Source organism: Littorina saxatilis, linkage group LG4 (genome assembly GCF_037325665.1).
Source record: "Littorina saxatilis isolate snail1 linkage group LG4, US_GU_Lsax_2.0, whole genome shotgun sequence".
Taxonomy (NCBI): Eukaryota; Metazoa; Mollusca; class Gastropoda; order Littorinimorpha; family Littorinidae; genus Littorina; species Littorina saxatilis.
In genome coordinates this window covers 22,388,587-22,415,754 of record NC_090248.1, presented here as the reverse complement: position 1 = coordinate 22,415,754, position 27,168 = coordinate 22,388,587, and the positions used below count along the sequence as shown (strand labels likewise).

The 27,168-nt window shown below is 40.1% G+C and overlaps 3 protein-coding genes across 6 annotated transcripts in view; 1 reads left to right on the top strand and 2 right to left on the bottom strand.

Annotated features, from left to right (window-relative positions):
- Positions 1-15,090, top strand: part of LOC138964240 (constitutive coactivator of PPAR-gamma-like protein 1) — a 32,344-nt gene extending 17,254 nt beyond the window's left edge. The window contains exons 9-16 of one of the 3 annotated variants that reach the window (XM_070336138.1): positions 117-384; positions 953-1,061; positions 1,707-1,913; positions 2,502-2,769; positions 5,349-5,454; positions 6,079-6,163; positions 8,007-8,158; positions 8,756-15,090. In XM_070336138.1, the coding sequence (XP_070192239.1) occupies positions 117-384; positions 953-1,061; positions 1,707-1,913; positions 2,502-2,769; positions 5,349-5,454; positions 6,079-6,163; positions 8,007-8,158; positions 8,756-9,065 (1,505 nt within the window). In that variant the 3' untranslated portion in view covers positions 9,066-15,090. Of the gene's footprint in view, positions 1-116; positions 385-952; positions 1,062-1,706; positions 1,914-2,501; positions 2,779-5,348; positions 5,455-6,078; positions 6,164-8,006; positions 8,163-8,755 lie in introns of those variants that run through there. The other 2 variants (XM_070336137.1, XM_070336139.1) reach the window with 2 other exon arrangements.
- The window catches only part of LOC138964245 (uncharacterized), a 421,872-nt gene that overhangs the window by 66,341 nt on the left and 328,363 nt on the right, over positions 1-27,168 (bottom strand). The gene's annotated exons all lie outside the window — the stretch shown is intronic.
- The window catches only part of LOC138964244 (EEF1A lysine methyltransferase 2-like), a 17,040-nt gene continuing 4,674 nt past the window's right edge, over positions 14,803-27,168 (bottom strand). For both annotated transcript variants that reach the window (XM_070336147.1, XM_070336146.1), the window contains exons 4-6: positions 17,798-17,905; positions 16,283-16,520; positions 14,803-16,020 (exon numbers count right to left, since the gene is read on the bottom strand). In XM_070336147.1, coding sequence (XP_070192248.1) covers positions 15,932-16,020; positions 16,283-16,520; positions 17,798-17,905 — 435 coding nt within the window. In that variant the 3' untranslated portion in view covers positions 14,803-15,931. The remainder of the gene's footprint in view (positions 16,021-16,282; positions 16,521-17,797; positions 17,906-27,168) is intronic.

Sequence of the window (27,168 nt, the reverse complement as noted above, 5' to 3'; positions counted from 1 at the left end):
TTTCAGGTGTTAAAGATGCTGGTGGTTTCTTGTTTGTTTGTTTGAGATAGGAGGTTGTTCAGTCATGTCCTGCCTCAGATGCTAATGTTGTTATATTCATGAATTTACCTTTTTAGGAGAGACAGCTCCCAACAAATCATTTGAGGTGGCGGTGAGGGAGTGGACACTGCGTCGTGGGACCACCCGCCCGACTTTCGAGGTGACACTGGCCAAGCCGGTGGAGTGGAAGACGCCCAGCATCGAGCGCATGTGGCTGGGGAAGAACGCTGACGACAAACACCGCCGTCTGCGAGCCTTCCTGACCATCATGCACAGCGACTCACCCCTCATTCTCGACACGTCCTACGTCCCCCAACATCTTCTGCTGATGGCCTGTGTGCTTAGGTCAGTTGGCACATTTCTGCTGTTTTGTTTCCGTTGAGGGTTGAATTTAAGGTGGAAGACAGATTCTGTTGAATTCAAGGTGGATTGCAGGTAGATTCTGTTAAAATTCAAGGTGGCATGCAGGTAGATTCTGTTAAATTTGAGGTTGGAGATAAGTAGACATTGTTGAAGACTGAATTGAAGGTAGATTTTTCTGGTTTTAAGTTAGATTCTACACCAGCTGCAGAGCATTTTTGTGTCTGTTGTACAAGAATGGAAGACAGTTTTTGTATTTTTCACACACCACAGTGCTCTTTGGTTAATGAGCCTTGGGGTGTGGGGGAATCATGGGTACATGTACAAGTATTTGTCAGTGTCTGAACATGCAGATGACCAGTAGGTTGGCTGTGCTCATCCTTCCTCCAAACTGAAAGGGATATGTGGTTCAGGATGTGTGCAGACTTAGCAATGTTAGAATTCCTGTACCAGCAAATTTACTTCAGATGGGGAGGTACCAATGTTGCAACTCACATTGTGTGTGTATGACATGTGCATTGCGTTTTGCTGATGGCATGCACTGTGATTACAGGTACGTGGTGCAGTACGGGCGTGTGCTACAGAGGCAGGAGCTGGATGCCTTCCTGGCCATGGCCATGTCCCCCCTGCTGCATGATGTGCCCACCATGCAAGATCTCAAGGTAGAGATTGATACCACACTTCTCGCCCTCTCAAGTGCTGTTTGGCTATGTCCTGTTAAAGATTTCAGCTTGGTCAGAATGTGAATTTTCTCAGTTGTAGCGGATACTGGTTAAGTGCAGCATAGTTGGCTGGAACTGTAGCGCATCTCAGGATTGTGCTAGATCTGAAAGTGAGGGAAATATCACAGCCTTCACCTGACGTGCTGTGTCAACAGGTCTTATTTACAGCTAGTGATACACTTTAAATGCAGCTCGGTTAGCTGGAACTTCAGTGCAACTCTGGATTGTGTTATATTATAAGAAAATACTCCAGAGCGGCTCAAATACTCCCATGTTCAGGACTATGTATTATCCTATTCCCAGACCCTTGATTATGCCTAAATTGAATTTCTCTCGTCATCGCAGTTCCAGGCTGCTAAGTAGATATTGTGGAGACTACATCAAGTTTCATACACATATAGCAAAAGTTTCATAGAGATGTCGGAACACTAACCGATCGTCTACTCTGCTTTTAGACATATGTGAAATGAAGGTCTGTATATGGAGTGAAATTATAGTCTGTGCATTGTTTATAATGAAGGTCTGCTGGAGAAGAGTTTTGAGACACCTATTTAAAGACAATTATGTGGTTGTGTTTCCCTCTAGCTGCCGAACATCATGCCGCGCGGAGTTCAGCTGGCGTCCCTGTTCATGTCGGGCGTGGAGACGGCCCTGGCGGCAAATGACGTGTGCGGTGCCCCCATCCCTGCCCCCATGTGCTGCCCGTGGCTTTTCTTCGACGGCAAACTCTTCCACTTCAAGCTCCTCAAGGCCAACAACAACACGCCGCTCATCGACATGTGTGATGGACAGGTATGAATTATCGTAGATGTGAATATCACTGCTCAACCTCTCTCTCCCCCACCCCAACATCCCTCATCTTAATATGAATTTAGAACAGTTTTGTGGAAGATGATATTGATTTATGAAATGCAACATGATCAGTAGAAAGAATTCTCCTTTAGACAGAAGCTTAAAACGTGTGCGCACACGAATGCAAGAGATAAAGGAATAATACAAATAATAATAATAAATCACTTTTCTCTTAAGTCCCGATAACAGCTCCACTCACTTTACAATTCCAATACAAGAAACGTAAATACCATACACAGAAATGAATGAACGGTATGATGGAAGAGAGTAGTGACATAGAATTTGAAAGACTTGGAAAGGAAATGCTCTACAGATTGTAAATTAAATGAGAAAGTGAGATGGAATTTATAAGACTTGAAATAGAAATGCTCTGCAGGCTGAAAATTAAATGAGAAAGTGAGATGGAATTTATAAGACTTGAAATGGAAATGCTCTGCAGACTGTAAATTAAATGAGTAAGTGACTTCTATGGTTTAAAGCAATTGTACAGACATTTCTCATGACAACCTGTGATGTGTGTTGCTGCAGATGGAACAGGTGCTGAGAGTGGAGCGACTGAGACAGGCCGTTCTGGAAAACCTACGTGTGGACTTCGCCAAGCCCCTGCTGCCCGGCCTCTACCCCCACCCCCACGCACACCCCCACTCCCACTACCCTGGGCCTTATGGGCACGGGCCTGCACAAGGGCCATACGGGCCCGGCCCGGGCCCCCTCTTCCGTGGCCGCGGAGGGCCCATGGGCCCCCTCCCTCCACCACCTGGTCCCAAGTCCCCTGGTCGGGGGCGAGGGATTCTAGGTAATATTGGTAATAACCCTTTCTGCTACTAATGGACCAGGCCTGTCTGACGCCTTTCTCCTGCGTTCTTTGTCTGCCCTGCTCTGGACTTTTTCGTCTTCGGCTTGCACAATTTTGTAGTCAAATTAAGATGAGGGCTATGATGAGTTCTCTTAGTATAAACAAGAAAGGCAAAGCCCTCGTGACTCACGTTTGAACGTGGTTTTTATTTTTTTTTTAAACATTGACAAGTTGTTAGTTCTATTTTGAGCAGATATGTCTTGGACAGAAATGCCTTGGTTTTTATTGCTGAGCTACAGTTTAACTGATGTGAATGTTAAAATGTGAAAAGTACTAAAAGGCAGATTTCCTATTTGAATTTCATTTATATTTTTAGATTTTGTTTTTATCTTCCCAGTGTTCCTGACAGCTTACACTCGAGACAGTTGCACGACTCTCAATGCAACTCTTGTTTCTGCTAGTGCTAGCTTCCCACTGGGAGGAAGCAATCCAAATTTCCCAAAAATGGGATAATAAAAGTAATAAAAGGGAAGAAGAAATATGACAGGAGTTTTAGTCAGATTTTGTTAGATGTATGAGAAAGGTTCAGGCAGGCCTCTGTGTGTTGTGCTTTGGTATATTTTGATTTCTTTAATCTGTTTCTTTTCAACATCTTGTGCAGTTTCTTTGGTGAATGGGCCCTTTTCTTCTCACCTTTTCACCCTCCCTGAAATGATATCTAAATGTTATAACATTAAAGATTGCTAGAGAGGAAGAGTTGTGAAGAAACAATTTTCTGCTGTTCTAAAAACCTTTTTTTTCTTTTAGCAACTTATTCTTTTGGTTTAAACAGTGTTTTATTCTGTTTGACTTGTTGAAATTTACATTTATGATCCTTTTTACTAGCCTTTGTATGTGAATAGCCTAGAAGTAGGGAAAGTTGTTAAAAATAGCATCTTCATCGTCTCAAATTTGAGCTAAATTGGACACATTTTAACTTAAAGGAAACAGCAGATTGTTTACTTATATTGCACCTACACAGTCAGCAGACTGTAAATGTTTATTGTATGTGAAAGTAACAGTTTCTTTTTCCCTCACATAATTTGTATACCGATTTTTCCTGTTCTGTTCCTTGCTTGTTGATGACATTTCATTGATGAATTCTGTTTGAATTTCATGCGCTTTACTATGCTTCAACCTTATTTTACCCCTTTTCCTCTTCTGTTGCAGTATTTACACTGTTCTGTTGAATTATCTTTTACCTTTCTATGTACTCACTGAACTTGCTGAAAAATGCAAAGATTATTGGGTAACTATGTCATTTTTGTTTTAATGTGCCTTGATGAGTTTAAAAAGAAGAAATGAAAAACAAAAATTATGGAATACCTATGTAACAGGCAATAGAGGTGTTGTTTGATAGCCTTTCCTGAAAGAAAACCGCTCCCGAAATAGCTTACTTTTATTCTTCAGGGCCTAGCATTGTAAGCCGTTCGGCGTACTTTACGCCGAAATGACATCTCCAGTACGCGGAACTCGATTTGGTGTACGCCGAAATGCAAAAACCTGTTATTCCCAAACGGTGTACCCAAACAGTCTCAGCTTTTGTTTTGTGCGCCGTTCGGTTCAATTCTCAATCGGTTTGATAGCTTGCTTTAGCACACACTTTCTCTGGCATCGCGCGAGCATGCTTTGTGCTGGTGTGTTGTGTCTCTAGACTTGTAAAACAATGTCATGAAGTGACAATCTTGAACATGGAACGTGGTCAGCCATTCAGTGACAAAGAATCCAGGTATTCCTGGAAGTGGGAATGGCTGTACTTCAAAGAGCAAGGCCAAGCAGTTCTAGCTTGAATCTTTTTAAAAAAACAACAATAAGCCAAGAAGGATCATCTGACGGCATCTGCTAAAGACATTTCTAGTGTGTATAGTTTTTAACTTCAATTCGTTTTCTGTGTATAGTTTTCAACATTTTCAACTCAAGCAAAGGAGGGACATTATTTGTGCTAAAGACATGCCTAGTGTGTATAGTTTTCAACAACTTTAAGACAAGGAGTGACAATGCTGACATTTTGTGACATTGTGTTTGTTTGAAGAAGGTAAGCACTTTTAGACCAAATAACACAAGATTCTGTTTTCTTGTTTTCTGTCTGTGTTTTGCTTGTTGGTGAAGGCATAATTTGGTTGCTCAATCTTCTTGGGGAGGGCTCATCTTAGATGAAAAATCCCCCAAAAATCTTCAAAGCCCCCCGAACTCCCACCAGGGGCTTTGACCCTGGGCCCCACTGGGGGCCTCCTGCTGCCCCCAGACCCCCGCCTTTGTAAGCTGAACTCACTTCTTCCAATGCTAGGCCCTGATTCTTAAAACTGTTGCTTTTTAACTTCCACTTGGCAGTATGTACGTGTCAGGAGTCATATCATTGTCGGATACTGTAGAATGTAGTAAAAGTGCTGAGTGGACATTTTCAGTGAGACAATGTGGTGGGTCATAATGATGTAGCACATGTGTGTATAAATATTGTGACCGTTGATGCGGTACTGTTGCTTACAGCATTGTTGCATGAAGTGCTAACACTAACAGTCAGGTGGTAACTGTTGCTGTAGGTCGCAGTCCTGTGGACAGTCGTGGCGGACAGCTGGAGATCGCTGGAGTGGTTGTGGGCAGCTGGAGAGGCAGGGAGGGACCGGGCATGCAAAGGTCCATGCAAAGGTCAGTGAAGGGTTAAGGTCACTGAGGGTAAGGTCACTGAGGTTGCAAAAGGTCACTGAGGATTCCGAGGAGAAGGAATCCCAGTGGATCTGAACTTTTATAGAGTGGAACTCTCATTTAATTTTAAAGGCTGCTTAAAATCATAAGAAAATCTGATCAAAGAAAGGGAGGTAAATTTACATACAATGTGAACAAAAAATATTAACAGAGAAGTCTGAAAGTTCGGTTGGGGGGGGGGGGGGGGGGGGGGGGGGATGTCTCAGGGTGGTTCTACTTACCTAGTCGGACCTGTAAAACATCAACTATGTGGCAGTAGATAAAAGGCCATGAGAGGCCGTAACGGTATTTTGAAGCTTCTCTATGATCTGTTTTTGACCGATTCTCTTCACTGGTGTAGTTTGTGAAAGACCCGTTGATCAGCCTCTGTTCTTGGGAAAAAAAACTCTCATATCTCTTGCTTGTAACCTTCCAATGACTGAGTAACCGACCACATGTCTGATTTGTATAAGAAAGGAAAATCATGTCTTCTGGTTGTTTTGGGTTGCGCATGGAGATGAGAATTTGAAGTTGTGAGATAGGTGAGAGAATGCTGCTCTTTGTAAGCCAAATGTTGTGTCTGTGCAGAGGTATGGGCCCTTCTCGAGGATACATGCCAACTCGCCCTCTCCGTGGCAGACCCCCGACCTTCATCACAGGACGAGGATATGCTGTGAGTCTGATTTTCATTTTTTCACTTTTCACCTATTTATTGAAAACAGTTTCAGCAGATTATAGTGTGGAGGTTTCCAAGGGAGATCAGAATTTGTCAAGTGAAAGTGTGTGTGTGTGTGATGTATTTCCTTAATACTGACAGACAAGTAAAATGTCAGGCTACTTTTTTTTGTGTCATGGTTTTTTTTTGACTCACATGCGAAGCAAAAGTGAGTCTATGTACTCACCCGAGTCGTCCGTCCGTCCGTCCGGACGTCCGTCCGGAAAACTTTAACGTTGGATATTTCTTGGACACTATTCAGTCTATCAGTACCAAATTTGGCAAGATGGTGTATGATGACAAGGCCCCAAAAAACATACATAGCATCTTGACCTTGCTTCAAGGTCAAGGTCGCAGGGGCCATAAATGTTGCCTAAAAAACAGCTATTTTTGACTCACATGCGAAGCAAAAGTGAGTCTATGTACTCACCCGAGTCGTCCGTCCGTCCGTCCGTCCGTCCGTCCGGACGTCCGTCCGGAAAACTTTAACGTTGGATATTTCTTGGACACTATTCAGTCTATCAGTACCAAATTTGGCAAGATGGTGTATGATGACAAGGCCCCAAAAAACATATATAGCATCTTGACCTTGCTTCAAGGTCAAGGTCGCAGGGGCCATAAATGTTGCCTAAAAAACAGCTATTTTACACATTTTTCCCATTTTCTCTGAAGTTTTTGAGATTGAATACCTCACCTATATATGATATATAGGGCAAAGTAAGCCCCATCTTTTGATACCAGTTTGGTTTACCTTGCTTCAAGGTCAAGGTCACAGGAGCTCTTCAAAGTTGGATTGTATACATATTTTGAAGTGACCTTGACCCTGAACTATGGAAGATAACTGTTTCAAACTTAAAAATTATGTGGGGCACATGTTATGCTTTCATCATAAGACACATTTGGTCACATATGATCAAGGTCAAGGTCACTTTGACCCTTATGAAATGTGACCAAAATAAGGTAGTGAACCACTAAAAGTGACCATATCTCATGGTAGAAAGAGCCAATAAGCACCATTGTACTTCCTATGTCTTGAATTAACAGCTTTGTGTTGCATGACCTTGGATGACCTTGACCTTGGGTCAAGGTCACATGTATTTTGGTAGGAAAAATGTGTAAAGCATGTGAGTCGTATGGGCTTTGCCCTTCTTGTTCACATTTTTCCCATTTTCTCTGAAGTTTTTAAGATTCAATACCTCACCTATATATGATATGTAGGGCAAAGTAAGCCCCATCTTTTGATACCAGTTTGGTTTTCCTTGCTTCAAGGTCAAGGTCACAGGAGCTCTTCAAAGTTGGATTGTATACATATTTTGAAGTGACCTTGACCCTGAACTATGGAAGATAACTGTTTCAAACTTAAAAATTATGTGGGGCACATGTTATGCTTTCATCATGAGACACATTTGGTCACATATGATCAAGGTCAAGGTCACTTTGACCCTTATGAAATGTGACGAAAATAAGGTAGTGAACCACTAAAAGTGACCATATCTCATGGTAGAAAGAGCCAAAAAGCACCATTGTACTTCCTATGTCTTGAATTAACAGCTTTGTGTTGCATGACCTTGGATGACCTTGACCTTGGGTCAAGGTCACATGTATTTTGGTAGGAAAAATGTGTAAAGCATGTGAGTCGTATGGGCTTTGCCCTTCTTGTTTTTAAAGAATTGAATGCCATGGTAAAGATTCATTGAAGAATGTTCAAAAAAAGCACAGCAAAACATATGCAAAATGTTTATCCCTTACACCCTTGCAAGAATGTCTACTTGGAGTGTAAGACTTGACTGTTTGTTTACAGCCACCAATGAGAGGCATGTACAACATGCGTGGTGCTGTTCGTGGTGCGCGCATGGTGCGTAGACCCGTGCGTGTGACAGTACGACCTGGCAGGGGTCGCGGGGCCAAGGCCACCTCCAAGGGAAGGGGCGTCACTGTGGATGCATCTGCTGTGTGAGTTTATGAAGCAATTTTCCTTTTTTTTTTTTTTAAGAACAGTAAAATCCTGAGTTTTGAGTTAGTATCATATCAGTTGCAGGACGATAATTGAGTGAAAGTGTAAAGTTACTTGTATGCATTTTTCTTGAATATCACACAAGGCTGATCAGAATATATTTATTGTAGTGGGTATAAGAGGCTTATATGAAAAGCAAGACTGAACTTGGTAATGTATTCTGTTACACATGCGATGTTCAGAGGAAAAAGGTTTTGAATTGAAATAACTTTAAGGGGGGTTTTTCCATTTGTGGCTGAAGGTTTGCGGTTTCATTTATGGAAGAGAAAGTGTATTGTTTCTTTTCTTATGTTCCTGTCACTTCTGTAAATATTTTGTCACCTACAGGGCTAACACCTTTCCGGTTAAACCGGAAAATCCGGTTTCTTAAAGTAAAACTTTGTTCTTTGATCCTACAAAATAATATAATAAAAGAAGCCTCAGCTTCTGGGGGGCGCCACCGTGGACCCTGGACCTTTCAGGTTTTTCACGTTTTTGTTATGTTAGTCCTGCACCTGCCTGGAAATAGTTCTAATACTTGTATTCATGGCACACAGGGGAAACAAATCTGGAGGAGACAAGAAGGAACAGAAGGAGAAGGATGATACGGAACAGCCAGAGGTCTTCGAGGACGCTGAGGATGGCAACGAAGATGTTGAAGATGATGCTGAAGATGAAGCTGAAGATGATGCTGATGAGGAGGAGGAGGAAGATGAGGAGGAAGAAGAGGATGAGGAGGAAAAGGAGGAGGAGGAAAAGGAAAAGGAAGATGAGAAGGTGGAGAAAAAGGAAGATGAGAAGGTGGAGCCAAAAGGATACGCGGAAAACGATGTGTCTGGACAAAACGGCCCGGAGGTCAGCGCCTAGTTTCCAGCCTACTGCAACGCAATTATAGTGCTCAGAAACTTCTGTCGTCTTTGTCGCTGTTGTTGTGCATTGGCTATTCTCTGCGTAACAACCAACACGGAGAGGGGAGAGGTTACCCGCACTGTGTGGAAAGTAAGGGAGGTGGGTTGACCAGCGCGCTACTCAAACCAGGGCAGCAGCAACAAAAATGCTTTTCAACTTTTCTCTGGGGAATCGGATTCCAAGTCGTTTACACTGTCTCCAGAGAAGAGTTCAAAATCAAGTGGGGTTGGGGAGAGGGGTGAATTTTTGTGCTGCTTTACTAAGATCAGAAGTTTTTTAAAATTTTGTTATTTACCAAAGCAACAGAATTTCTTTAGCTGTTAAGAGCCGAAGATTTTCTGTTGCTGGCGTTCAGAAAGGGATCCACCAGTTCACCCTGACGTCCATATGGGCATTACTGTTTTTCTCGTTACATGGCTCGGTACTCTTACCATCCAGCTGGCCAGGCTTGTCTTAGAGGGCTGAATTTTCTGTGATCAGAGGGCTCAATTCCTCGCTGAGATTCTCATTTCTTTCTTCATGGTGGGTTGGCTGGGATTGTCATCGAAGAGGTCAGAAGAAATAATCAAATTTAAAGTACTTAACCTGAAAAAAATGAATAATAATGTTCAGTCCAAGAAGGCAATAACAAATATGTGTTTATGATAAAAGTTTGAAAGCAGATGAATGAAATAACTTGATAAGCCTGCTTTATGGCAATACACTGCACACAGATAGGCCTGGCTAGCAGGTTGCCTATTGTTATTCCGTGTGGCGCTTCAAAGGCCTTGCTAGTTTGACAAGAAAAAGGGACTGTTCACTTGCCCGTAGGGGCTGATAAATGACAAAATCGGATGACAAACCACATAAAATTGGAAACCATGGGTGGCAAGACATGTACAAATAAATAAAATGGATTTAAGAAACAAAAAAGCTGGGTTTGAGGACTAAACCATATGTACAAGTGACCAATGAAATAATAAAAAAAACAGAAAAAAGGAGCTAGGAGCTGCGAACTGGAGAAAAGAAACATTGACTTTGAAGCCACTTTGCTGTGATGATGTTGCAGCAGTGACTTTTGCAGCTTGACTCTTACACTCGCCACTCTTAGCTCCAAGGAGAATAAAAACCGACACAGATTCTCACAGCATTCTGTTGACAGTGACGTGTGAATCAACATGGTGTTTATTGTTTGTTACTTACCAAGTGTCCACTAAAAAACAAAAACAAACAAGCAGCACCGGTGAATAATTATGTGGACTCGAGAGAGGGGGAGAAGAAAAAAAAAGAAACAAAAAAGTGCTGCCGTTGTTATCTCAAGAGTTGCCCACATTTCCTCATCCACCGACTGTTCACGAGCAGAGGGGGAGAACTACAACACACAGCTGATACCTGTACACTGCTGCCGTGCTGAGGCATGATGGGATGTTGGTAGGCCAGACCCTTTATCCTCGTTGTTCGCGGGGGGACGGCGGTGACTGTTTTTCAGCCGCCCGCGCGGTCTCCTTTTTGACATGCTCAGGTTGTCCGCCCTACCGCCGCGGACAGGCTGACAGTGAAGGGTGCTTTTGCCCTTTATGTGCATTTATTTTTTCACTCGTTTTTTTCACCAAGGACGCTTTTCACTGGAGAACGTTTGCCCTGGCGGTGATTGCGCTTCAAACTGTTGACGTTACATTCTGCGCTCCTGCCAGGGTGAGCGTTTTTCTGGCCGAGTGTGTGGCTGGTGATGCCTGAATCAGATTGACAGGAAAAAAAAGAAAAATACAGCTGCCGCCACCGCCACTGTTTCCACCAGGAGTTTGGAACGATGTGGTTTTTGACAGGTGCAAATCAGAAGCCAAAGAGGTGAAAGCTACGAAGTGGGAAAACAATTTTTCTCTACGCTGCCGACTGCGTCAAAGCATGTACGAACAGAAAGCTAGCAACTGTGTGTATGTGTGGATGGCGTTGTTGATTTATTTTTGAGTGACTTTACACAAAGAAATGTATTATTTTTGTACATTTCATATTTGTTTTATGATCTTGAGACGTGTTTTTGTGTGTGTGTGTGTGCAAATGACATGGCAAGTGGAATGTGTGTGGAAAGATGGGCGAGCTTATCTGGTCTCCAGGAAGCGGGTAATGGCTTCAGCAGATCACAGACAAAGTCGGACTCTGGCTTTTTCTCCCTTCAAATCAGCTTTGCATTGTTGATTTTGTAAACCAAAGGAAGAAACAATTTACATTGGAATTTAAAATACATCCAAGCTACGATGGTTCTAAGAAACTAAAGTAGAAAAAAAGAGCATGATTTCTTGGAGAAAGTAACAATATTACAAAGAAAAAGCTGCTGAGTTTCATTGTTTATCTGCTGGGTTAAGACTTGTTTGGTGCTGAAGTACCAGACGTTGAAAAAAACGGTGAAATTGACTTCAACGTATTGGGAGACACATGGGCTACACCTGATTTGAAATGATTGTAGGAGCAAGAGCTACTTTCTTCCCAGTAAAGTAGGGAAGCAAATTTCCATCAAACTTGAAAAGAAAACATGTTACAAGATGTGTGTTCTTTTGTTATGAATATTTTGGGTGAATATTGTTTTTTTCCTGTTCAGTTATCTTTTATCTGTTTTAGAGTGAGTGACACGCATGCAGTTTTGCTTGGTTTTTCTAATGTCAGAAATGAGGCAGAAGGTACTATTGACTAAGGCGGGTAAAAGGATTCGCAATTCTTTCGAGAAACTCGCCGCAGTTTTCTCGCGGTAAAAACACAATGTACAATTTTGTACCCAGGAGCCCGGTTGAGCAGCCAGAGGCTAGCTCTTGACCGGAAGGCTTCGTATAGGAGACTCCAGTTCTACATTCTAAAACGCTACTCAATTCACGAAGTCCACACATGACTTCAGAGACTTGCTTTTACGATGAATAAGGAAAGAGAATCATATGAAGTGGAAGCATACCCAGTTCATCAACATGAAATTTATTGAGGAAGCTGCAAGGCTGAACAAAATATTTCTGAATGTGACGAAGAGAATCACGTGCCCAGATTATAATGAAATAAAAATTGTTATGGGCAATGGCGACATAAAAAGAAACTGCCTTCGGGTTGAGTTTCATACATAAATCGGTAAAAGACGCAGTTTCTATCTTGATTCATCTCCCTTTCCTGATGAAAAAAAAGTTTTCTAGTGGCAAGTTGTCTTGAAGGATAAACCCAAGAGATAACAATAATGCTGCATTTGTACAAAGCTGTGAAATTGTTTTGTATCTTCTATAGATTATGAAGAATTTTTCCCCAACATAAAAATAACTTTCACTTTTGAGGATACGACTAATTGCTTTCTTTTCCCCCTTTGTGGGAGATATTTGCTATGAAATATTGTTTTTTCCCGTTTTGTCTTGACTCTCAAGTCTCGTTACCTGTATCATTTTTTCTCTTGGAAAATATTGAACCAATTTTCTTGTTGGAAATAAAAGGACAGTGTTTTATCTATATTACCCACAGTACGGGGAAAAAAATATTTGATGTCTTGATAGCAAGTTATAATCTTTTGTTAATCATTATTAATTAGTTTGCTGCAATCAGAAAAAAGTGTTATATTAGTTGATAGTGGTCATCTTAAACCTTGCATGAAATATGACTTTCTTGTGTTAAACTGTTTTTTCTTGATTGCTTTTTTTGTGGTTTGAATACGTAATTGGAAAATTCTCTTCGTGGAAAATTCTCTTCGGAGACGACTCGACTGCATTTTGCAGCATACACATGTAGGGAATATGGATTAACGTTTTCCTCAGCTTTTGATGAATAGCACTACAGTCATAGCATGGTTGCTAAGGTGTGACTTTAAACTAGTGTATTTGTAATTGTATATGGACTTCCAGTGAATACCCCCCGCGGGTTAGGGGGAAGAATTTACCCGATGCTCCCCAGCATGTCGTAAGAGGCGACTAACGGATTCTGTTTCTCTTTTTACCCTTGTTAAGTGTTTCTTGTATAGAATACAGTCAATTTTTGTAAAGATTTTAGTCAAGCAGTATGTAAGAAATGTTAAGTCCTTTGTACTGGAAACTTGCATTCTCCCAGTAAGGTAATACATTGTACTACGTTGCAAGCCCCTGGAGCAAATTTTTGATTAGTGCTTTTGTGAACAAGAAACAATTGACAAGTGGCTCTCCCCCCTTTCCCCGTCGCGATATAACCTTCGTGGTTGAAAACGACGTTAAACACCAAATAAAGAAAGAAAGACTTCCAGTGAATCGTTTTGTGCACTTTTTCTTGTGAAAAGTAAGCTGTCGGTGATGTGTTTTGCTGTAGAATCTAACATGCAGATAATTGATTTAAAATCGGTCAAGTATTTCCATTGTATGATAAAATAGTTGCTCCCTTTTCTCATAATCTTATTCTTATAATATTAGTTACATAAAAAAAAGTTGTTATCTGGTGTGTGTTATTTTAGTTTAGTAGAAGTTATGAGTATTTTGTGGAAGTAACTTTCTGATTTGTATAAACTGAACAGCCTCTCATTTTTACAGAAAATGTTGAATTAAAGAAATTCTGTTACATGAACAACAGTTTTGTATTAAACACAAGAGAAACAGCTGAAATTTTATAGAGATTTCCAATTTTGAGGAAAGAAAGGCAGACAGGTCAACATTTTTTGTTTCGAGAGAATCCAATGAAGTGGTGATAGCTGATGAAATATTAAAAAAAAGGCTGTTCAGTTTAAACTTTTTTGTGCATGTTGGAGTTTGACATATAAGTGATTAGCTGTTCTCTTGCTTGTTTTGCCTCAGCTATAAACAGAATTTCTCATGGTGTTTTGGTGTATCAGTTATTAGTATTAGTTGTATTTGCACCCATCATATAAGCTGCATACTTTTTCTTTGTTCATAACTGTGAAATAAATTTGGGAAGGAGGTAAGATACGAAGGGAAATTATACCCGTCTCTGGAAAAAGGGAAATGAATTTGCCGCTTGCATTTTCAACCTCTCACATCGTCTTTGCTCTGTAATGAACTAGGAAAGCGTTTTTTCCTTCTGTTGTGTATTGTAATTACTTTTTGTGTGCACTGGTAATTGTACTACTGCTTTTGTGCAATTAGTTTTGCATGTTGGAGCTATATTGTGAACAAAAATATCTTAATTCTGTAGCCTGCAACATTTTGTGATTTCACATATTTTAGACTACACATTAGCTGCCCAAAGGGTACCAGGATCAGCAATTTTCAATATTAGGGGGGGGGGGGGGGGGGGTTAAAATTAAATGCACTTGAATCTTGCCGAGATTTTAGGCGACTGTTAACATGTTTGTTGGTAAAGCAAACGTTTTAATAAGCAAATAAAAAAAATGCAGAATAAGTCAAAAAGCCAGGAGTAGAGAAACTTGCAAGAGGTCATAGTTTTGGATTGTTGATTTGGTTATGCTGGGTTATGTTCATGTTTTGAAAATCGGGGATTGGTGTTTGTTTATTCATTTGGAGATGGTTTCTTTTTAGGTTCTGAATAGGATACGTGGGGGGTGATATTTCATATTTGTGTCTGCCTGGTTAGTAACCTTGAACATATACACACACAATACTTATTTGTTTGTTTGTTGTCGTGGGGTGATGTAAACTAAGTATATTTCTCAAAAGGAGATTTCTTGTATGAAATAGATCATGGTAGTTTTCTTTTCAGTTTCTGCTTGTTTCCAGCCCTCTGTAGTGATTTACTGTACACTTTTATCATCTGATGGATTCAGACTTCAATAAACAAAACCCACAATAGTTATACCTTAACAGAAAGACAAAATTCAGTACTAATCATCCAGTTATCTATGACTATCTATCCAGGCGTATTTCAGATGCATGTAGCGGAAATTGGATCTATACAATTACTTTGTCATAACAGTACTGTATTGGTTATTGTTGACGGATTTTGTGCTGGTAGGGGGTGAGATTGCTTTGCCGTCAGAGAAGTATCAAGCCCATGTCTGAAGCCATTTGTGAGAAGAGTTTTGAAATACATGTTGTGTGAAATATAAGTGTACGTGCATTTGTTGGAATGAAAGTCAGCGTGCATTTGTTGGAATGAAAGTCAGCGTGCATTTGTTGGAATGAAAGTCAGCGTGCATTTGTTGGAATGAAAGTCAGCGTGCATTTGTTGGAATGAAAGTCGACAACATGAGTTGAGTATGAGTGTGTGTGTATGGAAATTTGATCAGCCACCACCACCCCTTCTGCACACCCTCCCCCTGCGTGATAAAACACCGGACATTTTATGGGCCCAACCCAGTCAAGAATCAATTGATCAAAAGAAAACACCATCCTCCACCCACCTCCCGCCATCACCACAACCTTCCTCAAACCGCTTCCTCCGACTTGTGAGAAAGAAACATGAAAATATTGTCATTATTCCTCACACTTTCCCCAAAAATGTTCACGATCAATGCTCTACTGGTCACTCAAAGAGGACAAAATAACTTTGAATAATGTGCTACATGTACTAACATTCTTTGCATTGCAAGTTGAGTTTTCACACACACACACACTTTTTAGCAGTCTGCTGCCCTAGTCCAAAGAAGCTTAGAACTACCCCATGGTTGCAAAATAAATGCGGATTTTCATACACTACTCTAAAAATGTACCATTACATATATTCTTTTTAAGGTAGGTACTCGCACACATTCACACACACACACACACACACACACACACACACACACACAAGGGAAAGTGCAAGGTAACCCGGACTTTTCAATTTTATTGATCAACTTCCTTTTATAGTTTTCTCATGAAGCATTAACCTCCCTCACGCATTGAAATAAAACACACACACACACACACACTCTCTCTCTATCCATAGCTGCTTTGTAAAAATCGATTTCAGGAAAAAATAAGAGATGTGACTGATCTGCCCACTTTGCCTCCAAACTGAAATGAAGGTGTACGAATCTCACTGGCCAGCTTGAAATCTGAAAAACAGAAAACAGGGAAAAACTCATCAATAAGAATTAAAGCTATCACATTACAGCACAAAATACTAGTGAAAAGTTGATACAACAAAAATCTGCGAAAATCAGGTCTTAAAAAAGAAGGGAGTCTTAAAACGGGGGTAAAATCACAGAGGTTATGAACAGAAAATCAGAAAAATCATGGTCTTAAAAAGGAGGAAGCCTGAAATTGGGCGGGGAGGGGGGTGTGTGTGTGTGTCTTAAAAGGGGGGTTCCACCGTACCTGGCTGGAAGAAGTCCATCAGCTCCTGTTTGGTCCAGTTGCATGATGTGATGAGAAAAAGTCCGTCAGGCTGAAGGAGACTTCGGACGTTGCGTCGGTAAGCTTCCCGCTCCTCCTTGGCTCCCCCTGGTGTCAGGCTGATGGCGTCGTACGTTCCTTTGTCAACACACACCCTGTACTTGCATCGCAGGCAGGAGACTGCTGGCAGTGATGACAGGTCTGCCGTCAGATCACCTGTCTAGTTGTCCAGTGAAAAGACAAAGAGAATGGTTTGTCATGTCAGCAGTGGCATGATGATAATGATGACTACCTTGAGGGACCTAAACTGTGAAACACAATAATAATGATAATAATAATGAATATTTATCATAATCGCCCTTACTCACCGGAGCTCACGGCAATGTACAATAGCAAAGTGCACACACTAAAATACATTTAATTTATAAATTAATAGGTGAATAACCCTACTAAATCTTTCTTTCTTTCTTTCTTTATTTGGTGTTTCACGTCGTTTTCAACCACGAAGGTTATATCGCGACGGGGGAAGGGGGAAGATGGGATAGAGCCACTTGTCAATTGTTTCTTGTTCACAAAAGCACTAATCAAAAATTTGCTCCAGGGGCTTGCAACGTAGTACAATATATTACCTTACTGGGAGAATGCAAGTTTCCAGTACAAAGGACTTAACATTTCTTACATACTGCTTGAGGGGGCGGGGATATTGCTCAGTTGGTAGCGCGCTGGATTTGTATTCAATTGGCCGCTGTCAGCGTGAGTTCGATCCCAGGTTCGGCGGAAATTTATTTCAGAGTCAACTTTGTGTGCAGACTCTCTTCGGTGTCCGAACCCTCCCCCCGTGTACACTACATTGGGTGTGCACGTTAAAGATCCCACGATTGACAAAAGGGTCTTTCCTGGCAAAATTGCTTAGGCACAGTTAATAATTGTCTACCTATACCCGTGTGACTTGGAATAATAGGCCGTGAAAGGTAAATATGCGCCGAAATGGCTGCAATCTACTGGCCGTATAAAATTTCATCTCACACGGCATCACTGCAGAGCGCCTAGAACTGTACCCACGGAATATGCGCGATATAAGCGTCATTGATTGATTGATTGATTGACTAAAATCTTTACAAAAATTGACTATATTCTATACAAGAAACACTTAACAAGGGTAAAAGGAGAAACAGAATCCGTAAGTCGCCTCTTACGACATGCTGGGGAGCATCGGGCAAATTCTTTCTCGTCCCAACCAATGTGGGACTCCCCCTAACCCGTGGGGGGTCCCCACTAAATAACTATCCTAAAAAAAAATACTCAAGTAAAACCAATACAAATGATGTATATATACATAAAAATACAGAGACAATGACACACACTGACACAAACATCCCCCTTATCTCCTCACCCACACACCTACAAAGAAGCAACAACAAACACACTAACACCCCGAACGAAACGTTTCTATTTCCAACCCCTCAAACCTATAGTTCCACTTGAAGTTATTCTCACCTGCAAGCGCACATTGGTAAAACCCTTCTTTGCCAGCACACCTGCGGCCAGGTTGATTGCTTCTTGCACATAGTCCACGCCGCTTAGGTGAGTGAAGCCACGCTGTCGCTGAATAAAAAAGAACAATTATATATTTAAGACACTGTCACCCATTGTGTATGTCTGTGTGTGTGCTAGTGTGTGTGTACATGTGCTAGTGTGTGTGAGCGTGTATTTCTGTCTCTGTGACAGTACCCCCCCCCCCTCCTCCCCCCATGCCTTCCTTCTTTTATATAATTTTAAAACCTAGTAAAAAAAAAAGAAGGAAAAAACTCCTGGTAATTAGGTAGACAAATTAAAAAAACAAATTTAGTTCACAAAGTTGGAGACTATGATGGTGTTAACTACTGAAAGTAGCATGACAATGAGTATGACAATGAATGGCTTTTTTATAGTCCAATGCATGGCCCCACTTCTTGCTCTTACCTAAAAATTCTCTTTCACCTCTCACTTTTTAAAAAATATTTTTTATTTGAGCCAATGTCAAAAGGTGCTGTCTGACAGCTTCGAAAATCAAAGTACATCCAAAGTAAAATGACTGGTGTTTTGAGTTGCTTAACACATTCAGTATATAGTTTCTAAAGGAGAAAAGGGAAAATCTTTCACAACGGCTGTGTTATTTGGCCGTTAAGTTGAGGCTTGACGAGTGTCTCTTGTGGCATGTAAGGACATAAACCTGATTTTTTCCTTTTTTTTTCTAGAACTTTCATTTCTACTGAGCTCGCATATGAGTATTGGGGTGTAGATTAAATATAATCAAGGTGAAAGCGTATAAAAGAAAGAAATTAAAAATTTTGTGGAAAAAAAATGAAATTTGATAAAAAAGTGTCTAGTGTGACATTGTGACGACAAAGCTTAAATTAGCCAGAAATGGTACCAAACTTCAAAATATAGTGGTTATTTTCATTGTTTTTCCTTTTCACCGACAGTTTTTGTTCAAAACTGGTTCTTTTGTGTATCTAGTTGAACAACAACATTTTTTGGAAGCTTTTTTAAAGTTTGAGTTTTTGTGACGCAAAGAGTCACGCTAGACACGCAATTTTCAAACTTTAATAATTTCTGTAAAAAGCGGACAAATGGGACGAAAAACACACAGAACTATGTATTGGGGTTCATGCAATCATTTGGTTTAAATCCAACTGCCCAGAAAAAAGCTTATTAGCATTTTTTCTAAAACTATCGAGAGTACTCAAACACCTTGTCAAAATACGTCCCTAAAAAGCACTAATTTGCGTAATGAATGAGGAGCAGAATTTTAACTGTTTATAGTTAGTCTTTGGTTTTTCTCTGCGATCATCTTTATTCATTAATCTCTCAGAAAAACCAAAAGTTCCATCTGAGTGTACATTCAGTAAATAGTTACAGAACTTATAAAATACCTAGCGTACCCACAGCACCTTTTGACATTGGCTCATTTGTACTCTCTCACTTGTCTGAGTGTCACTTTTTTTCTCTCACCTCTCTCTCTCTCTTCTGCTTTACAATGCCAAACATGAAATCAATGAAACGTACAAAGAGTATAACAAATCGCAGAATTGAACAGCTAGAGCAGACTTATACGAAGAGCAGTATAAGATCAGGATGTACATGTATCACCAAGGAAAAGAAAAGAAATGTCTTGACACACTCATTAATAACCGTCACAAGTCTATCAATACTACTTCTAGTTTCGGACGGGCGCAGTGGCGTGGTGGTAAGACGTCGGCCTCCTAATCGGGAGGTCGTGAGTTCGAATCCCGGTCGCTGCCGCCTGGTGGGTTAAGAGTGGAGATTTTTCCGATCTCCCAAGTCAACTTATGTGCAGACCTGCTAGTGACTTAACCCCCTTCGTGTGTACACGCAAGCACAAGACCAAGTGCGTACGGAAAAGATCCTGTAATCCATGTCAGAGTTCGGTGGGTTATAGAAACACAAAAGTACCCAGCATGCCTCCCCCGAAATCGGCGTATGCTGCCTGAATGGCGGGGTAAAAAACGGTCATACACGTAAAAATCCACTCGTGCTAAAAACATGAGTGAACGTGGGAGTCTAAGCCCATGAACGAAGAAGAAGAAGAAGAGACTTCTAGTTAAATGTGCTTCTGTAACCGTAAATAATACAAATGCAACCCCCCCCCCCCCCCCCCCCCCCCCCCCCAAACCAGATGATGAAGATGCAACTTCGTGAAGCTAAATGTGGAGTGTGCCCTTACTATTCCTCAACTTTTACATCACCAGAATATCTGGTACAGTGGAACTCCCCTTTTGAGACCTTGAAAAATTTGATAAAATCAGATCTGTGTGGTGGGGTGGGGCTGGAGGTGGGAGTCTTAAAATACGGGTACATTTACGCTGAAGGGGTGTATATCAACCAAAAGAGTGGGCTTCCCTGTAGGTGGAGTTTCTGTAGGGGGGATTCCCTGTATACCAAGGATACAGGGAATCCCACAGGGTGGAGTTCCTGTAGGAAAAGTATGATGGCGCTCAATCTTGAGCCTAGCGCATGACTGCTGTAAACCGATTTGAGTTACCTTAGCGTTACTTCCCCTTCCAAAATGGTGGTTCCACAGGAAAATCTGTTAGAATTCCTGAATTCGCGTGCGGCATTCAGCCAAGCTAACATGCTTCGGCGAGAACGTCGTAAAATTTGAAAGGATTTGGTTAAGGAAACCTTGCTTCATCAAATAGTGTCTCATAAGCTTGAAGTAACTCCATGGCGTGAAACGGAAGTGAAATGCTTATCGGACGCTTTGCAGTATGTCGTTATTACAAGTAATTTATTTTAGCTTCATTTGCTGGCATTTAGTTATCAATTCAACCTTTTTTTTTAATAGAAATTGCAAACCATACTCAAATTTCTCAAAAATATCATAAAAGATAAAAACAAACATCAAATTCTACCGACGTCCCTGAGCATCAAGTGAATTTCAGCGAAACGCTACAGGAACTCCACCCCAGGGAATTCCCTTACAGGTATTCCACCTGCAGGGAAATTCCCACTCTTTTGGTCGACATATAGACCCCATCAGCTACATTTACCAACGTTATTAACAACAAAATCTGAAAAGCAAGGTCTGAAAATGGGGGACTCTTAAATTGGGGGTGGAAGGGTGTGTGTGGAGGGGGTTTGAGTGGAGGGGGATGGGGGTTCCACTGTATCTTCCCCAGGGTTTAGCCTAGGAGAAAAAGGCAATGGGACATTTGTCCCACTCAACCAAATTCCGATGGCACATAGTCGAAGGCAAGAAGCGCCAAAGAGGCCTGTACGCGTTTTGGCCAAAGATGCAAAAAGGTGCAATATGGTGCCATCTGAGAATTAGCCGCTATATCGTGTTATTTCTGTATGTGTGTGCGTGTGCATGTGTGTGTGTGTGTGTTTAATCCGATGTAAAGTGTACATTTGGTGGCGCAGTGGTAATCTCAATGCGCCCTTTGACGCACTGAAGGGAATTGTGATGGGACATTTTCAGATTTAATGCGCCAATGGCGCAGGGCGCACTAGCAAATGAAACCCTGCTTCCCTCATCAACAACTCTCTGTGTAATTAAGCCATCACTATCAAAGTATAAATTCATAACTGTCGGAGTCCTATCTGATGTCGTAAGAGGAGAGGGTTATTGGAAATTTAATAATTCTCTGTTGCATGATGTGAGCTTTGTTGATCAAATGAACAAAATGTTTGACACATTTCAACTTGATGATGAAGAGGATTGTCAACTTGGTTGGGAATTATTGAAAATGAGAATCAAGGATTTTTCCCAAAATTTTAGTAAGTTTAAAAGTTTTGAAATTAAAAATGATGTTGCAAAACTGTATGGTGAATTAAATGAGTTGGATAAAACCCTTGGGATCTCCCCTGACTGTATTCAAACGCAAGGTAAACGGCAGAAGGTCAAGCTGCAGTTAGAACTGTTAGAGCAGCGTAAATCTCGTGCAGCACAGGTGCGTGCAAGAGTTAAATGGATCGAGCAGGGTGAAAGGAACACACCTTTTTTTCTTGGGTTAGAAAAGGCGAGAGCAAACGCAAAAATAATGGAAAGTGTAAAAGATGATAACGGACGAATTGTTACAACGCAAGAAGATATTATTCTCGTCCAAAAAACGTATTTTGCTGATTTGTATAAACGGAAAATTGATGAGGGAAACATGAGCTTAAAAATTGACACTTTTTTGGATGGAACAAAGGTTTTAAAAATAAATGATCAGCAGAAAGACAGCTGTGAAGGGGAAGTGGTAGAAGGAGAAGTTTTGTCAGCTCTAAAGCGTATGAATAATGGTTCTGCGCCTGGAATTGATGGATTAACAGTTGAGTTTTATAAGTTTTTTTGGAGGAGCCTAAAAAGGTATATACTTGCGTCTTTTAACTCTGCTTTTAAGAATGGAACTCTATCTAATTCACAGTGTAAAGCGGCAATTACACTGATTCATAAAGGGAAGGATTTATCAAGAAATGATTTAAAGAATTGGAGACCTATTTCACTGACCAATACAGATTATAAGTTATTAGCGAAATGTTTAGCTCTTCGGCTCTCTGATGTTGTAGGGAGTGTTGTGAATGAGGATCAAGTTGGGTATATAAAAGGTAGACGTGTCTCAACCTTATTGCGATTAGTTGATGATGTTTTAGAACATGCAGATTTACATAATAAGCCTAGATTGATGGTGTCAATTGACTTTTTTCATGCATTTGATTGCATCTCCAAAGAGTTTATGTTGAAGATGTTTGAAAAATTTGGTTTTGGAACTGATTTTGTGAAATGGGTTAATGTTTTGATGAAAAACGCAAAAAGTTGTGTAAACTATTGTGGTTGGTTATCTGAATTTTTTAATATTGATTCCGGAATAAGGCAAGGGTGTCCTTTTTCCGCACTAGCCTTCGTATTAGCAGTTGAATTGTTAGCAATCAAAATTCGAGAGGCCAAAAATATAAAGGGTATGTCATTATGGAACAACGGAGATATGAATAAAGTTTTGAAATTATTGTTGTATGCTGATGATGTTACATTGTTTTTGCAAGATGAACATGACATGTTCCAAGCCCTGGCTTTGATTGGTAAATTTTCAGAAATATCAGGTTTGAACATAAATCACCAAAAATCCAAACTAATGTGGTTTGGGTCGCGGAAGAATTGCAGGAATGAGTGTTGCGGTTTTGCATGTACAGACAAAATGAAAATTCTAGGTGTGTATTTCTGTAATTATATGCGTGCGTCAAAAGTGAAAGAGAATTGGGAAGAGAGAGTGAATGTTGCAAAAAGGCTCATCTGCGTGTGGGAGAAAAGGAATTTGAGCATTATTGGTAAAGTCTGTGTATTCAAAACGTTTATTCTGCCACATTTTGTCTATATAATGCAGGCGCTGATTGTACCAGACGACGTTCTAACTGAAATTAATAGGTTAATGTTTCGCTTCGTGTGGCGCAAAAAAGACTGCAACAGAAAAGCATTTGAAAAGGTGAAAAGAACTGTTTTATGTAACGAAGTAAAGCAGGGTGGATTAAATATGATTGATTTGCGTCAGATGCAGTGTTCCTTTTTGTTAAGCTGGGTTGTGAACCTAACTCTGTCTAATGAAGACCAGAAATGGTCATGGCTCCCAAAAGCACTGTTTTTCCGTTTTGGGAGTCGCTTTGAGTGTTTTTTTGCGAACATTAATAGCAAACCATTTAAAGGATTGGACAGTATTAAATCGGAATTTTGGTCCGATGTGTTGAAGGCATGGCTTGATAACAATCAAGTCGATAATAATGGTAATTCTGTTTCCGGTTTGTTGTGGAACAACAAAGATATAATTTGTCAAGGAAACCCACTCTTTTTTGCGGATTGGATTAAAAGTGGTATAATGTATGTGAGCGATGTGTGTGAGAATGGACGTTTTGCTACCTATGAAGAAGTGTGTGAAAGAACTGGCTACACTGCAAATAGATTGCTTGAGTACAATGTTGTTCGAATAGCTGTACATCTCCTTTTAAGAAATGTCGATATAAACGATGTAAATTGTTCAGTCTGTGACATTCCGACCTTCTGTGGGAAAAAAGTTAAATCAGTAAAAGAAATTCGAAAGATTCTGGTAGGAAAACAATACAGCCAACCCTGTTCAGAAGGATTTTGGAGAAGAAAATTAGGATTTGAAATTGACGAAAAGAATTGGAACTTAGCAGCCACTGTCACTAGTGAAGTTCGATTACGTGTATTGCATTGGAAAATATTGCAAAACATTTATCCAACTAATATTTTATTGTGTAAAATGAAAGTGAAGGCTGATAAAAACTGTACATATTGTAAGGATGAACTTGATGTATTGGAGCATTTTTTCTTTGAGTGCCCAACAGTGCTCAGGTTTTGGAAATATATTGAAATGTACATTTTAGTAAACATTGGTGAAAGAATTAGGTTGAATGTTACAGATGTGCTTTTTGGTATAAAAAGTAACAGCAAAAATATGAAGAAGATTAATCACATTATTTTAATCGCAAAGATGTGCGTAAGCATTTTTAAAAAAACCGATTCACGATTAACACTGGAAATTATTTTTGGAAATCATGTTGTTTTGAGATTTCGTTAGTCTGAAGTTTTATTAATTAAAAACAAACTATTGTTTATTTTCTTTGATATAATGTAAAGACAGCCATACATTATGATGCGAATATTGTTTATAAAAAAAAGATCAATATATGATGACATATGATCATTTTGATGCTACACATGTTGACACGTATATTTTTTTCACGTATGACTATTTTTAGTCCTTTTGTATAATGTACAAGTTTTTCTGAACCGCATGTAAATGAGAGAGTATGTGTGCAAACAGAAAATACCATGTTTGTTATCTAGTGTTTTATTAATTGAATAAAAAAAAATAAAAAAAAAAAAAAAAAAAAAAAAAACTGTCGGAGTCATGCTCCATCACATAATCAGTAAATATCACATGCAGACTTCTTGCATGAGGTGGGTGACAAAACATACAGATAAAACAGACTATCTCTGCAGCCACTTCATTTTAAAAGGGACAGGCGCAGTGGCCTAGTGGATAAGAAGCCGGCCTCCCATGTCGTGGGTTTGAATCCCCGCTGTGCCTGGTGGGTTAAGGGTGGAGATTTTTCCGATCTCCCAGGTCAGCTTAAGTGCAGACCTGCTAGTGCCTTATTTTCCTTTGTGAGTACACACAAGCACAAGACCAATTAAGTGAGCACAGAAAAGATCCTGTAATCCACGTCAGAGTTCGGTGGGTTATAGAAACACGAAAATACTAAGCATGCATCCTGTTGTTGATGTTTCTTGTCTAGAGAACCCAGGGGGTCATTCGAAACGGTCAATCTTATTTTTTATGGGGTCTCAAACGGCAGGTACCACTGTCTCTGATAACATAAATACATGTATGTAACAAGCGCTTCGACAAGTCAGAGGATGTACAGAACACCATATGTCTGTGCAGGTGATAAACTTTATGGGGAAAAAGCAGTGTTATCACCTGACAGTCAGTGCTGACATCTGCACTATCTATAAAACAAGTAAAACCGGGTCACATGTGTTAAATCATTCAGATAGCAGGTATTGCTTCAGGTAAGAAAACGCACAGCATCGGCCACATTGAAACTGCTGTTGAATAATTAAAACACATGACTACTCCACTTTGCACGCTCCAGTGAACAAAAGCAATAAAGACAATATCATTTACTGTCACTTGGATGTGATGTAACCTCTTGACCTAGATGCTTAGTCTTCCGCAAAGTGACAGTTTCTTCCCATATTAATCAAACGAGTGTTTTTTTTTATGTGTTTGTTTTGAATTCTCATATGCAATGGATATATTGCAGTTGTATTGTTTCTCCTACATTTTGTATGATCAAACTCTTTTTTTTTTTTTTTTTAACATATGTAGTCTTATACAGTTTGTATCAGACAATACAAAAATATAGTGTGTATCTGTCTTTATGTGTTTGTATAGGGGTTGGAACATTAGGGTTTGCCGAAAACCTATACTTTCGTGCTATAATTCAATTTCAGTATAATTCTACATACACTGAGCTATGTGAATAAATTAAACACAGGTACACTGAAACTGAAACTAAAACTAAACTTTATTACTAAAGGATAGAGGTTTCAGGCAAACCCTAACCTTACAACCTGTCCCTTATAAAAACACTTAATACAAAAATACATTACATTGATAAGGGAAAAAAAAAGTGTTTTGTCATACAACGCTCACATTCAAAAGACAGCCACAAAGAGGGGATTGACTACTTGACACAGTTGACACACAGGCAGACATTTTATTTTGACAATGAATTAAAGCAGACAGACTGCCAAAATTAGACAGCCATGCAACCAGAGGAGAGAAAGTCAGTCAACCAGGCAGCCAGCAACTGAGACTGCCACCAACTGAGAAAGCAATGTATTGTGACAAGAGGGTGTGACACCCAAAGCCCAAAACTAGCAACGCCTATACACACATTCACTCACACCCCTTCAACCGAATCACTTGTCAAACTTGTTTTTGCTGATCAAACTGCAGCAGCAAAGAAACCACATGAAAGCATTCATAGCTTTACACAAAGCATAAACAAACAAAACAAACAGAAACAAGAATAACCCACACACAAGCACACATAACAGAAACAAGAATAACCCACACACAAGCACACATAACACAATATCTCCTCTCAACCAAAAATTTAAAAAAATGTAATACCAAAATTAAGGAAAAGAAAAGGGGATGGGCGGGTGGGATCATGCTCAGATAAGAATAGATCATTTATGTCTTCTCTCTTCCACTCTGACATAACCTAAGGGCATAAAGGTTTTGAGGCCTGTGTTTATTTTTTTCTAAGCATCACAGCATGCACTTTCACCTCTTTCTCATATGTGACAGGCTTGGGAATGTTCCTTATTCATCAGCAATACTCAGACATGAGACCAGCAAATGTTCCAAAAGTAGGAAACTAAGCCGGAAAATGAATGTTAGAATTATAAAGGCCATTTTGGGGCCTCTCCTGATAGCAAAAAATTGGATCATGCCTTTTTAAAAAGCCATAAAAACCACAAGAATAATATGTTTTAGCATTTTAAACAAAAGTGTAATTTATAACAATCACACACACACAAAACTTACTTGAAAACTTTCAGAACCAACACAGAGACAGGCAGACAGATCAAATAAACAATGATGCACAGACTCAGAAACAGACACACAGATGTAAAACAAAAACCCAGACATAGCAAGTGTGAGTGTGTGTGTGTGTGAAAGAGAGAGAGAGAGAGAGAGAGAGAGAGAGAGAGAGAGAGAGAGAGAGAGAGAGAGAGAGAGAGAGAGAGAGAGAGAGAGAGAGAGAGAGAGAGAGAGAGAGAGAGAGAG